Source organism: Neophocaena asiaeorientalis, unplaced genomic scaffold (genome assembly GCF_003031525.2).
Source record: "Neophocaena asiaeorientalis asiaeorientalis breed wild unplaced genomic scaffold, Neophocaena_asiaeorientalis_V1.1 scaffold180, whole genome shotgun sequence".
Taxonomy (NCBI): Eukaryota; Metazoa; Chordata; class Mammalia; order Artiodactyla; family Phocoenidae; genus Neophocaena; species Neophocaena asiaeorientalis.
In genome coordinates this window covers 1224860-1237194 of record NW_020173697.1, presented here as the reverse complement: position 1 = coordinate 1237194, position 12335 = coordinate 1224860, and the positions used below count along the sequence as shown (strand labels likewise).

Genomic DNA, 12335 nt, shown 5'->3' with positions numbered 1-12335 from the left:
CTACCCCGTTACTGGTTCACTGGAGCCTTGATGTGGAAAGTTGAAGTGGGGGGACCACGTCTTCCTCCTTTCTTGTGGGGTACTTTGTTCAACAACTTGAGTCCAGTATCTGAGAGTTTTATAATGACCTCTCTATTTTAATTTGTTTATTACAACCCTGCGGTTGTGTAGTATAATTTTGGAAAGAGCCAGGAGATAAGTGGAGAAAAGGACACTTTCCCATCACCGGAATCACCCCCCAGCTTCCGCGCCTACCTCTTGGTGACAGAGGCGTGCTTGGCTTCCTCTCCTCAGGACGGGTTAATTCCCACCAGAGCCCTCAGTGCTTCGGGACACGGATCTCAGGCAAGGCTGCTTCCTGCCTCCAGACTAGCCCTACTCTGACCCTTAGAGCTCACAGGTTAGGCTTCAGCTACGTCCCTACTACTCGACTCAGGTGTGCGGTGGTCAGAAACCTGATCCAGAAGGCTTATCCACCTGTACCTGGACAGGCATCCCATTAGATGGTTAGGTGAAGTGCTGCATCTTATGTTGTTTCGTGCTACAGGAGGAAAATTGTGGAGAAACTTTGAAATGGACCAAAAAGATTATGGGGTGCATTACCTAACTCGGCTTTCTGTGTTATCTCACCCTTTCATTATCTCTGAGCTGTTTACCATCCTGTAAATGATAGAAAACTGCTAGTAATGGACAGGCATCTCGTCCGTTGAAATGGCAGTCACGTACTGTGGAATGCAGCCTGGATGTTGACCAGTTTTACCAGTTTTGCCGCTATTTGTAAATTCTTTGCAGTATTCTTGGTATTTACATATTTGTCTGTTCTTTGGATTCACCTTTGAACTGGTTGTAACGTCTTAGGGTTCCTTTTAAAATTAATCGGTCAATTAAAATCTGTGTCCCACGTTCAGAAAAAAATTCTTGTCATACATACACATGTATGTTCATATCTGCATGTCATATCTCTAGGAAGATTCACAAGGAAGTGCTGGCTGTGAGCACCTCTGCGGAAGGGAAGGTAGGAAAACTTGCCTTTCACTGTATGCCCTTTGCGATCCTTTGAATTTTGTATCACATGCTTATAGTGTTACCTAAACAAAGAGATAAACTTGTTAAATTCCTTTTTGAACTCTCTCAAGTCAGTCCTTAGCTAGCCGTTACCAAAACTTCATCATCGACTAAATTCACATTTGAGTTAGCTGGCTTTCCAAAGAGACCTTTGTCTCTAGATAAACTACTGGTAGACGGCAGCCTGCATATCAGCATCACAGCTGGAGCCTTACTTCTGTACTCTTTGAAGTTTTTAACTTCATTTTTGAAGACAGCTCTAACACTGTAGAAACATGTCAGTGGGAGGGGGGTACTAATTCTTTCATGAATCTCTTAAGGAACCAGGGGATCTTGGCGTGAGGGGGGGTGGCAGACCAGCCGGCCGTCTGCGGTTCTGGTTCTGACCTCTTCACCTCGCTCCAGCCCAGCTGCACACATTCTCTATCGACCTCTGCTGGTTATAGCTGGAGGTGCTCCCTTTAAAGCCAGAGGAGCTCAAGCCTGATGCATATTGAAATCACCTGGGGAGCTTTTAAAATTCTGATGCCCCAACCAATTAAATCACAGTGTCTGAGGGGTGGGACGCAGACATCAGTATACTTAAAGCCACGGAGGTGATGCTGACGTTGAGACACAAGGCTCTGTGCATGGATTCAGGAAAAACTTCACATGTGACACCCCAGAAGCAAAAGCACTCAGGATTTCTTTTTTTTTTTAATGTTTGTTTATTTATTTATTTATTTTTGGCTGCGTTGGGTCTTCGTTGCTGTGCGTGGGCTTTCTCTAGTTTCAGCGAGCGGGGGGCCGCTCTTTGTTGCCCTGCACAGGCTTCTCATTGCGGTGGCTTCTGTTGTTGCGGAGCACGGGCTCTAGGCGCGCGGGCTTCAGTAGTTGTGGCTCGCAGGCTCTGGAGTGCAGGCTCAGTAGTTGTGGCCCGCGGGCTCAGTAGTTGCGGCACACGGGCTTCAGTAGTTGTGGCTCGCAGGCTCTGGAGCGCAGGCTCAGTAGTCATGGCATGCGGGCTCAGTAGTTGTGGCGCACAGGCTTCGTGGCTCCCCGGCATGTGGGATCTTCCCGGGCCAGGGCTGGGACCCGTGTCCCCTGCATTGGCAGGCGGACTCTCAACCACTGCGCCACCAGGGACACCCTGCACTCAGGACTTCTGACGGGAAGATATGTGCAGGGGGTGAGGAAAGGGAGACACCCCTCCCAGAATACCTGTACACACAGCGTCTGTGTTTCCTTGGGTTGCTTCTGGAACATGGCCAACTTAGGTACTGGGTGTGGTTTAAAAGCCCCCGCTGACTCGGTTACAGTCACTAGAGCTTTTTTTTTTTTTTTTTTTTAATAGTTTGGAACTCAGCTAAACTTTCACTGAGCAGGGAATACCTAATGGGGGCTGTTGAGTGCAAATCCCAGCCCTGTTCCTCTGGCATTTGGAGCACGAAGCCAGCCTCGGGGTGGGTGATGCCTAACAGTGCTGCCACCGCGTGGCTGTGTGACCCACAAAATATCATATTCCTCGTACAGCAGATAACTGGGAAAACCACACTGTGCAACGGGACCTGTTAAGTGCCTCCTTTAGTCACAGGTCCTAGAACCTCATTGCTCTGACCTGTGACAGTGTGCTTTGGGACTTCCCTGGCGGTCCAGTGGTTAAGACTCCATGGTTCCAACTGCAAGGGCCACGGGTTCGATCCCTGCTGGGGGAACTAAGATCCAACATGTTGTACAGCGCAGCCAAAAAAAATAGGGGAAAAGAAAGAAAACAGCAATATGCTTTATTAAGGGGTCTTTGATAGAGTCGTGTTTATAAGGGGAGAAGTAAAAAAATGTATCCACCCCTTTGTTTTGGAACGGTTAGGCAAGGAAATAGTCTCTTCTTGGTTCCCCCTGGGAAAGGTACCTTCTATTGGGGGCCCTGATTCATGGCCTACTTCTGTTTCATATTTCAGACCATTTGTTGCCTCAGCTATTTTGAAAACATGAAAATTGGTGTCATAAACTCTGTTGTGGTTGCCTTCATGTACTCACTGTATATCCCCCTCCCTTTTGTGTAGGAAGACAGAGCTGTTAATAACCCCATGCCTGACCGAGGGGGCAATGGACTAGCTCCTGGGGATGACAGATTCAAACCCGTGGTGCCCTGGCCTCATGTTGAAGGAGTAGAAGTGGACTTAGAGTCTATTAGAAGAAAAAACAAGGCCAAACATGAACAAGAGCGCCATGCTGGAGGAGATAACCAGAAAGACATAATGCAGAGGCAGTATCTCACATTTAAGCCTCAGACTTTCACGTACCGTGATCCTGTGCTCCGCCCAGGGGTCCTCGGTAACTTTGAACCCAAAGAGCCCGAGCCTCACGGAGTGTTTGGTGGCCCTGGAGAGAAAGCCAAGCCGTTGGTTTTGGGACCAGAATTCAAACATGCAGTTCAAGCCAGCATTAAAGAGTTTGGATTTAACATGGTGGCGAGTGACATGATCTCCCTGGACCGCAGCGTCAGTGACTTACGACAAGAAGAGTAAGCACAACCCCTCCCCTTTCTGACCTGGGCGCGCGTTTCCATAGATACCTAGACTTACTTAGATGGTTAGAGTGCAAAACATATTTTGTGCCTTCACTGAAAGGGAATAAGAGGGTCTTTGGTCCACGAAGTGGCCAGAAGGGGGAGATCTCCCCATTTGTGTTATTTTACTGAGGGTGTGGCGTATAAAATTCTGGGGTCTCCTCTACCACTGCTGCTCAAAGTGTTGTCCCCGGACGGGCACCGGTCTGAACGTTCTGTTCCCAGTCCACAGAGAGAAAACGAGCTTGTACCAGGCTGTGAAGTAACTCTTGATAGGAGGTGCTTTAAGTTCACCTGACAATGTGTGAATAACAGAGCTGTCTCTCTTGGTGCGTTGTTTCTCCTTCTGGACAAAGCTCCTTGTCTTGCTGTGGGACGGTAAACAGGAATGCTGCTCGGGTTGCCTCTGGAACTAACTGGTTGTTTGCCTTCTTCCCTTCTTACCCTCAGCACTGAAACTGGGAACGGAAGCTCCCGAGTATGTACTGTATAAAAGGCGCCTTCAGACAGGTGAAACCGTAGCCCTCACGTTCAAGTGCTTTTCATGTAGTGTGACTTAAAACAAAGGGTTTCCAACTCTTGACTTTTGATAATGGTGATTATTGAATGAACTCAAAGCTTTTTCTCCTTCAGTTTATTCACTAACTGATCCTACTCAGAGGGTCTAAGCAGCTTCCATTAGCTTCCACGGTGTGGATGCAAGTTTAATTCACTGCTACTACAAAACTTTCCAGATGTATTCCCTGTGATGCGTGATTAACACAGTCCTCGTTTTAAGAAGTGAACACAGCAGGCGCACGCACACACACACGGTCCCCACAGCAGCATCCTTTATGACCCTGCAGTCAAATTCTGGACCTACCAGAGGGCTACTCCAGAGACTTTGGACCTTCCTTTATTGATATGATAGGAGTGAGAGGGGGGTGCATGAAATATGCAGAGAAGAAAGAAAGAGAAGCAGTAGAGAACCAGGGTGGTGAGGGACATAACCTCTAGTACAGAGAAGAATTGGAGCATCTCGGGGGACTGTGAAGGGAGAGTGTGGGAGCAGTTATTCCTGACCAATGCAGAGATTTGCCTGGTCGCAGATTTGCCATATTTAGAAAGAAAAAAAAAAAATAGCAGATGCTCAGTCAAATTTACTTTCAGTTAAACAATGGAAAATGTTTAGTATAAGTATGTCCCAAATAGTGTTTGGAATATACTTATACATTAAAAATACTTGTGGTTTATCTGAAATCCAAATTTAACTGTGCATCCTGTATTTTATCTGGCAGCCCCCCTAGGCAGGGGCTGAGGTTGTTGTTATAGAGCGAGAATTGCCGTGCGTGGACACTTCAGGCCCCCAAACAGGATCTGCGGTCCTCCCTGGAGTGCATCCCAGTTACCCGAGACAGTCTCAGACCGTGCGTCTGTCACAGGGGGGGGGTTCTCGGAGGACCTCTTGATGGCCTTCTCCTCACCATGATGGGGAAGGAAAGGAAGGGGAGAGTCTAACACTGACTTCCTGCTACAGGCCAGGACTTCCTGCAAGTGATCTTATTTGATTCTCACAAGCAAACTGTGAGAGTTGCCACGTGTGAATGTGAAGTCTGAGGCTTAGCGCAGTGACTTCTCTGTATCTGCCCAGAGAAATGGCAGAGCTGTGGTCCTACCCCAGATGGCCCGGTTAGAAAGGCCTTCTCCCTGCTCTGCCCCATCCCTTCCTGGACAGTGTGGACCAGGGCAGGGTGGCCATCCCAGGGTGAGCTCAGTGTGGAAACGGAGATTTTAGCACATGAATTACTTATAAAAGGTACACATGTAAAACACCAGTTTGAAAATCAGTTTAAAATAATCTAGCTCACTCTTCGGTGTAAGAAATGTGCTAAGATGTAGAATATCAATAGAAAACCAACAAGGACCTACTGTAGAGCACAGGGAACTATACTCAGTATCTTGAAATAACCTATAATGGAAGAGAATCTGAAAAAGAATAGGTATATTCATATGTATATATATATGTACATATGTGAGTGAATCACTTTGCTGTACACCTGAAACATTGTAAATCAACTATAATTTTAAAAAAGGAAGAAAGAAACATGCCAAGAAGATCAAAGGTATACATGCATACACGGCAGGGCAGCGCCCAGGACTAGTGTGGTCCTCGGTGGCTCCCCCTCCTGCGCCCCTCACATCCCTTCTGTCCCCCAGGCCTCTTCTTCCTGCCACCACGCTCCGTCTCCAGTCCACCCTTCCACCTCCCCTGTCACCAGCCACGGCCACGCCACTGTCATCTCTCCTAGAATCCCGCCAGCGCCTCCTGCCTGTTGACACCTAGCCCGGGTAACATCATTCTTTGCCTTCCCAGAGCACCTAGAATAAAACGTTCCGGGCCTGCCCACCTCGCTCTGGCCGGACATCTTCTCCCGCGGTGGGGGCGTTTGCATGTCCCCCCCGCCCCCACCAGCTCCCTCACCTCTGTGGGCTTTTTCCTTCCTCTGTGGCCCCTTCCCAACCCTCAGGCTCCGTCAGACTCTCTGGCCTGCTTTATTTCCCATTACTCCTCTCTGGCCGTTTCATTCCTAGTATCTCTCAAATTTTATGATTAGACATTGGTTAACTTAGCTATTGACTGTCTTTCTTACTAGATGATAAGGTCCCGAGAGCAAGGAATTTGTCTCTTTTTTTCACCAGCTACTTCCAGTAAGTGACACCCAGGAGCTTGGCCGTGTCCCGTGGTGAACATCTGTTGAGAGAGTGAATGAATGAGTGAGTGAATGAAGGAGTGAATGAAGGAGTCCGCTAGGATCAGACCTTGGCTCCATTACCAGACACGAGATCTCAGACCAGCTCCTTACCCTCCCTATCAGTTACCTGATCCATCACATGGGTCTACCAATGCCTACCCCCTGGATTGGCATTGGGATTAAAGGACATAATAGACTAAAAGTTGTACCACACGCCTGGGGGTTAGAAACTTAAGTATTAGTGGCTGTTTCTTTTTTAATTGCTGTGGCACTTTCTTCAGGTCACAGTTTGTCTAAACTTGAATGTTTCTGTAACTATGCAGCTTTGAGGTCCTCTGTTGCTTTTTGGAAAATGTGGATTCCCCCCACACTGCCGTGTCTGCATCATCTTGCATCTCCTCGCACCTCCCTTGATGGCAAAGCCTTCGTCCCCTTTGATGATTTCAGACACGCCAGGCGCCTCTGAAGCTCCCATCTCTCTGGGTCTTGCTCTCCTACAGTCGTCTTTCTTCCTGCCTTTTGCTGTCTTTCCTAACTGCGTTCCCCCCCAACCCGTCACCTTCCTTCTTTTCTTCTTTCCTCTAATCTTCCTTCCTTCCTCCTGCCATGCCTTTCCATAGGCTGATCATTTCTTTGTTAGTTTCTCTGGCATAACTGGAGCAGCGCTTAGAAATAAGATTATTGCATGTTCCTGCAAGGATCGTGTCCCCAGTCAGATAAAAGGACCAAGGCTATCTTAGCAATTGATCCTAAACCCCTTTCTAAAATTCTGTTAGTGAGAAAACTCTTGTTTATACTCAAAATATGCAAACATACTCCCAGAAGATTTTTTAACTGAGTCCAGATTATTTTTTAAATTTGATTCTTTCTCACCTTTTTTAAAAAAATGGGATAGGCTTCTTTCCTGTTTGAACACTGTAAAATTCAGTGTAGACTCGTAAATAATTTCTAAGTTGAGTTATTCATAATTTAGAACGTGGTCAATCTTAAGAGTTTTCGCCAAAATAAAAAGGTCAACAGCAAATAAAGCACTGCTAATTTTCACGTAGTATCTGATGTGCATATTAGCACTTTTCTGCTCTACCAGCAAAGTGAAAGCATCCCACGGGCCCACCTCACACACACGCCCTCCCTCACACTTGGTCCCCCCGGAGAGCCTACTGCACAGGGCTTGAATCTCTGCAGCTGTGGGATCTAGGCCTGATTAGCCTGCTCTCTTGCCTCTGTCACGCATAATGAGCCACCTGCCACGCTTGGGAACCCAGCTTCGAGCTGTTTGTCCAGTTACAACATCTGCCCCTGGTTCACTCGCTCGTTCTTGTGGCCGTTCCCTCCGGCTTTTCGGATGAAAAGCAGGACAGAACTGCCCAGCTGCCAGTGTGACTCAGGCTCACGTCTGTTGCAGCTTTGAATCACATCCCCTGGCTGAGTCATTTACTGGCTGTTGATCGCTCATTAGGAGGGTGAGTAACAGTGTTTGGAGGGAACGGGAGGCCTCCTTCTTTTCTAAAGGCTTGAGCCAGGAATGACCTCACCTGCCTTCATGCTTGTTTTCTATAAAAAAATATACATGATTTTCTGCACAGTTCAGCGGAGATGGAGTCTCTCCAATAAACGAGGCACTGTGCTAGCCCGTCAGGGATGCAGCAATAAGAAAGTACAGTCCCTGCCTTCAAGGGGCTCGCCATCTACCCCTGGGGAGAAGGGAAAGGTTACCGCGACGTAAAGAGCCTGAGGGAAGGAGAGGGGGGCCGCGCTGAGTTACAGGGAAGTCAGGAAAGGATTTACGGGGCGAGCACTAGGGACGGGCCCGTCGAGGAGGAGGTTTCCCAGGGGGAGGTTACAGGTGTAGAGGGCAGGACGGTAGGTGTGGACCGGGAGGAAGTCCGGTGCCGTGGCTTACGTGGATGGGTCAGTGAGTGCAGAGACATAGAGACACAGCTGGTAGGACAGAGAGGGTGGCGTTTGCAGGCCCCCAGTGCTGCTATTCATAGTCTGCACTGAATGCGGTGCAGGGAAGACCCACTGAAGGGGTACCGAGAGAACTTGAGGAGTGTCAGGCTGCTGGGGTGTCCGGAGCGGGTGGGGGCCTGACCTGGTAGAGGGTCCATAGTATCACAGTAGGAACCTGAGTGAAGGCCCCAGAACCAGACTAAGGAGACTCAGGGGGAGAACAAGAGTTAGAACAGGAGGTGCTGGCAGCTGACGGAGGGGAAGAAGGAATCAGACATCGGTACAAGGCTTTGAAGCTCAGAAACGGGGAGAAGGCCACCACTGACCAAGGAGGGGGCAGGATCAGAACAAGCTGCTCTGCCCAGAGCACCTGTGCCCCAGACCTGGGCCTCGGGCGAGTGCCCCTCCCCCGTGCTGAGCCCCGCAGGGGGCCGAGCCCATTTGTGGGAAGTGCTGTTTGCGGTTACGTTAGGTTTTCTTCTAATAAAGCGTAGGATTTTATTTCCTTTACTGTGAACTAACGGCGGATGCAAATATGTGGAAATTATTCTTGCCCTTTCTCTGCCCAAGAAGGCAGACAAGCAGGGGTATATAATCCAAGCTATTTTGTTTCAAACAAATGAATTAATAAGTATCTTGACTTGTTGAACAAATTCATCTGCTTCTACTGTTTAACCTTTCCTCCTGCCTACACTCCTGTTGCATTTCTATTTTGTAGAAAGCTATCTCAGTTGCATTGACAGAGCGAAATAATAGATGTTAAAGTGCTTCAAAAACTCTAAGAGCCATGCAAATGTTAATAACTTTGTTAAGCTCGTCTGTGAGAAACTGAGGTGGTTTTTTAAAGATACTATACACTGACATTCCTGCCTTATACACTAGGTAATTCCCTTCTTACCTGATACCAGAATACTGATATTTAATTTTATTTAAGGTAGTTATGGTCGTGAGCTTTTTTCATTCTCCATCTGTGTTAAGGGCTCTCTTTGATACCTTTGTGTAGAATATAGTAATATAATTTATCAGATAGTTGGTATTTTCAAAATAGGCTATAGGGTTCTTTTCTAATTTCAGTTCCTATACATTGTGACCCATGGGTTTCAATTAACACTGACTAAATGTAAGGAGCCGCTCATAAGAGGGTAAAACAAATGATTAGAATTGTCTATACATCATGGACACACATGTGTATGTGAATCACGTATGTGCACATGAACTTCAGTGCTGCGTCCTAGTTTCTGTTAGCACAATGAGCACTGGTTCTGTACGACGCCATCCAAACGGCACGGGTCCCGACCGTTGACATGCACTCCTTTCCTCTCCTGGATTACCCAAAGCACGTCTCATTTTTCAGACTGCAGTCTGGCAGCAGTAGAGCTAACCTGCAGGAAGCACATTTGAAATTGGTTTCAGGTGACCCACAGTGGACATGGCTGCTGCTTTTACATCCAAAAAGTGTTGCTTTCTAACTGGCCTGAAAGTCGTTACTCTTGGGAGCCACTTTTTGTAAGTTCAGGGGTTTTCCAAATGAACTTTAAGCATAAATTGTGTTCTGATACTTAGTTTCTTTTCTTCTTTCTCTTCTAAACATACACGTCTGAAAACACACACACCACACACACACACACACACACACACACACACTGCACTTTGGGATTTTCTCAATGATGGGGGCACAGCCGATTTTTGTTCAAGGTCCTGGCTGACCACAGGAGACGTATTTAGCCAAATGGGAGTTACTGGAGCTATTGGGGTAACTTAGGTCACCCTAGTTCGCACAGCAGTTTAGAGGGGTGCCTCCAGAAACTGGACATGGAGGTCATCTGCTGCTCCGGGCCACCGTTAGCAGGGTACCAGCAGCCTCGAACCCCCCTCCTCAGCAGCCTGCAGGGGTGGCTCCCGTCCCCAGGGGGGACGTTTCTGTACCGCCGAGACCCCGTGTGGTCACCGAGGTCCCTCCCACGAACATAGCTTCATCTCCCCACACACCCCACCCACCATGTTACAAAAGGACAGGGTTTGCCTGGTAAAAGTATAACCCCAGGTGCTTGACTTGTTTTCGCACAGCTTTCCACACCCAACCGGGAGTTTACAGTAAGTCCCTGGAGGCTAGCTGTGTGCATGGAGGCACCGCGAGGTACCTCGTTACATCCCACCCCAGTGACAGTGTCAGGGAGACCTTGACTCTTTCTTTCTCTCCAGGGTGAGTTTCCCACCCATCCAGAGCTCTGACATGGAGATGAAGGGGGGGTTTTGGTACCCTTTCCTACTAGAGCATCTGAGATTTGGAGCTGACGGTCATTTCAGAGTGTTTGGTCATTATCCTCTGCTAAAAAGTCATCAGTCGCTCAGCAGGGAGCGTCTGAACTGCCACAGTGCCCGGTGGACGTCAGGCATGGGCCCTTCCACCCGGAGGCTGGCACGACCCCTGGTGCTTCGGCCACCAGACCGTCAGATTCAGCCTGGTCCCTCGCTGTGTCCCCTGTGCGTAGGGCCCTCAGGTGTTTGGTAAACAGGGAAGTGGTCCTGGGGGTCCTCCATTTCCTCCTGCATGGTGATGTTTGGAGGTGGGCCGGCAGGGTGTCCCAAAGTTAAAGTGACCGCCAGGACAGTGTATTTATGAAGATCCGGAGAAGAAAGTCTTTCTCTCTAGCGCCAGGAACGGGGTGAGGGCCTCAGGACACCGGTGCTGCACTGTGCTGGGCGGCGTGGACCCTAGGGGTCCCCGAGAAGCCAAGCAGAACATGATGGAGGAGAAAGGCTGCCCTGGACCACCTTTTAGTTCTGGTATCGCTGCCCTGCGCTAGAAGATAATATCTCCCAGGACCTGCACAAGGAGAAGATGAGCCCCCGGGCTTCAAGGCTGCGCGGATGCCAGGGATGGGCTGTGATGAAACTGCATGTTGGTAGCGACTTTAACTGATTGACTTTGGTTTCTTTAGGGCCCTGGTCCCCATGCGCCCTGGGTTTCCAGTGGCCTGGTCCTAGCCCTGTTGTTCCTTTAAGTCCTCTTTCTTCCTTCCTTCCTCCATTCCTTCCTTCCTCCCTTCCTTTCTTGTTTTCTTCTTTTTTCTTTCTCTTTCTTTCTGCATGATTTTACAAAACAGAAGGCCTTCCAGGGGAAAAAATGTGTATGGCATTGGAGCAGGAGTGCCCCTATTGCAGTGAGTCAAAGCCAAACACCCAGCGAGGTGCTGCTCACACTTAAGAGGCATCATCTACCTGAAGCTGGCTATTTTTAGGCCACGCATAAACCAACCATTTGTTCTGGAAGCACAGTACCAGCAACCACCAGCTGGGCCCGGGGCGAGTACGTAGGCATTTTTACTGATCAGGCTCCAGGAGAGAAGGCCAGCCATGCGAGTGGGTGTAGGTGAGGTGGGACCAGTCAGGCAGGGGCTGTCCAGAGAGCAAGAGAACAGCCGTCGTGGGGGCCTGCCGTGCAGGGGGTCAGTTCTGACAGCTCCCCCTCCGGGCGGGGAAGATTCCTGGGGAGAGCTGTGAGGCGGGTCAGCAGCGCTGTTTCCTCTCAAGCAGGGCCTGGGGGAGGAGCAACAGGAATAACTTGTATGACTCCCTGGGTACACTTGTCAGTAAGTCCATCACCTTTGCTCACTTGAAGCCAAATATGTTAAAAATGCACTTAGTATCACAAATAGAATTGCTCTTTTGTCATCCTTGCAACATATAAGAGTTATTACATGAGTTAAAATGATATAAAAACACAGTTCACATTCAGTAATATCTTTTAGTTCATCACTGGGAAATGGCCACGGTTTTGCGTTCCTCTTCATGGAATCCCAGGGGAAAGTCCACTGTCCCAAACGTAGCCAATGTGGAGGAGACTTATTTTTTAATAACCCAGTAACTCGCTGTAGAATGAGCACTGCCGTTTCAATCAGAAGCAAAACACCCGCACCTACTGCAGAAAGGCAAGTCCCAGAGAGCAAACCAGAGCCGGGAAAAAGGGCTCCGGAGACAGATCTGAGCACCTGAGCTCCAGGTTCCTAAGACCCTGGGGATGCGCCACGGTCCCC

The 12335-nt window shown here is 48.7% G+C and overlaps 1 protein-coding gene across 3 annotated transcripts in view; it reads left to right on the top strand.

The window, feature by feature from the left end:
• Positions 1–3112: 3112 nt before the first annotated feature.
• GALNT7 (polypeptide N-acetylgalactosaminyltransferase 7) overlaps positions 3113–12335 on the top strand; it is a 59403-nt gene continuing 50180 nt past the window's right edge. For all 3 annotated transcript variants that reach the window (XM_024750515.1, XM_024750516.1, XM_024750517.1), the window contains exon 1: positions 3113–3568. In XM_024750515.1, the coding sequence (XP_024606283.1) occupies positions 3132–3568 (437 nt within the window). In that variant the 5' untranslated portion in view covers positions 3113–3131. The remainder of the gene's footprint in view (positions 3569–12335) is intronic.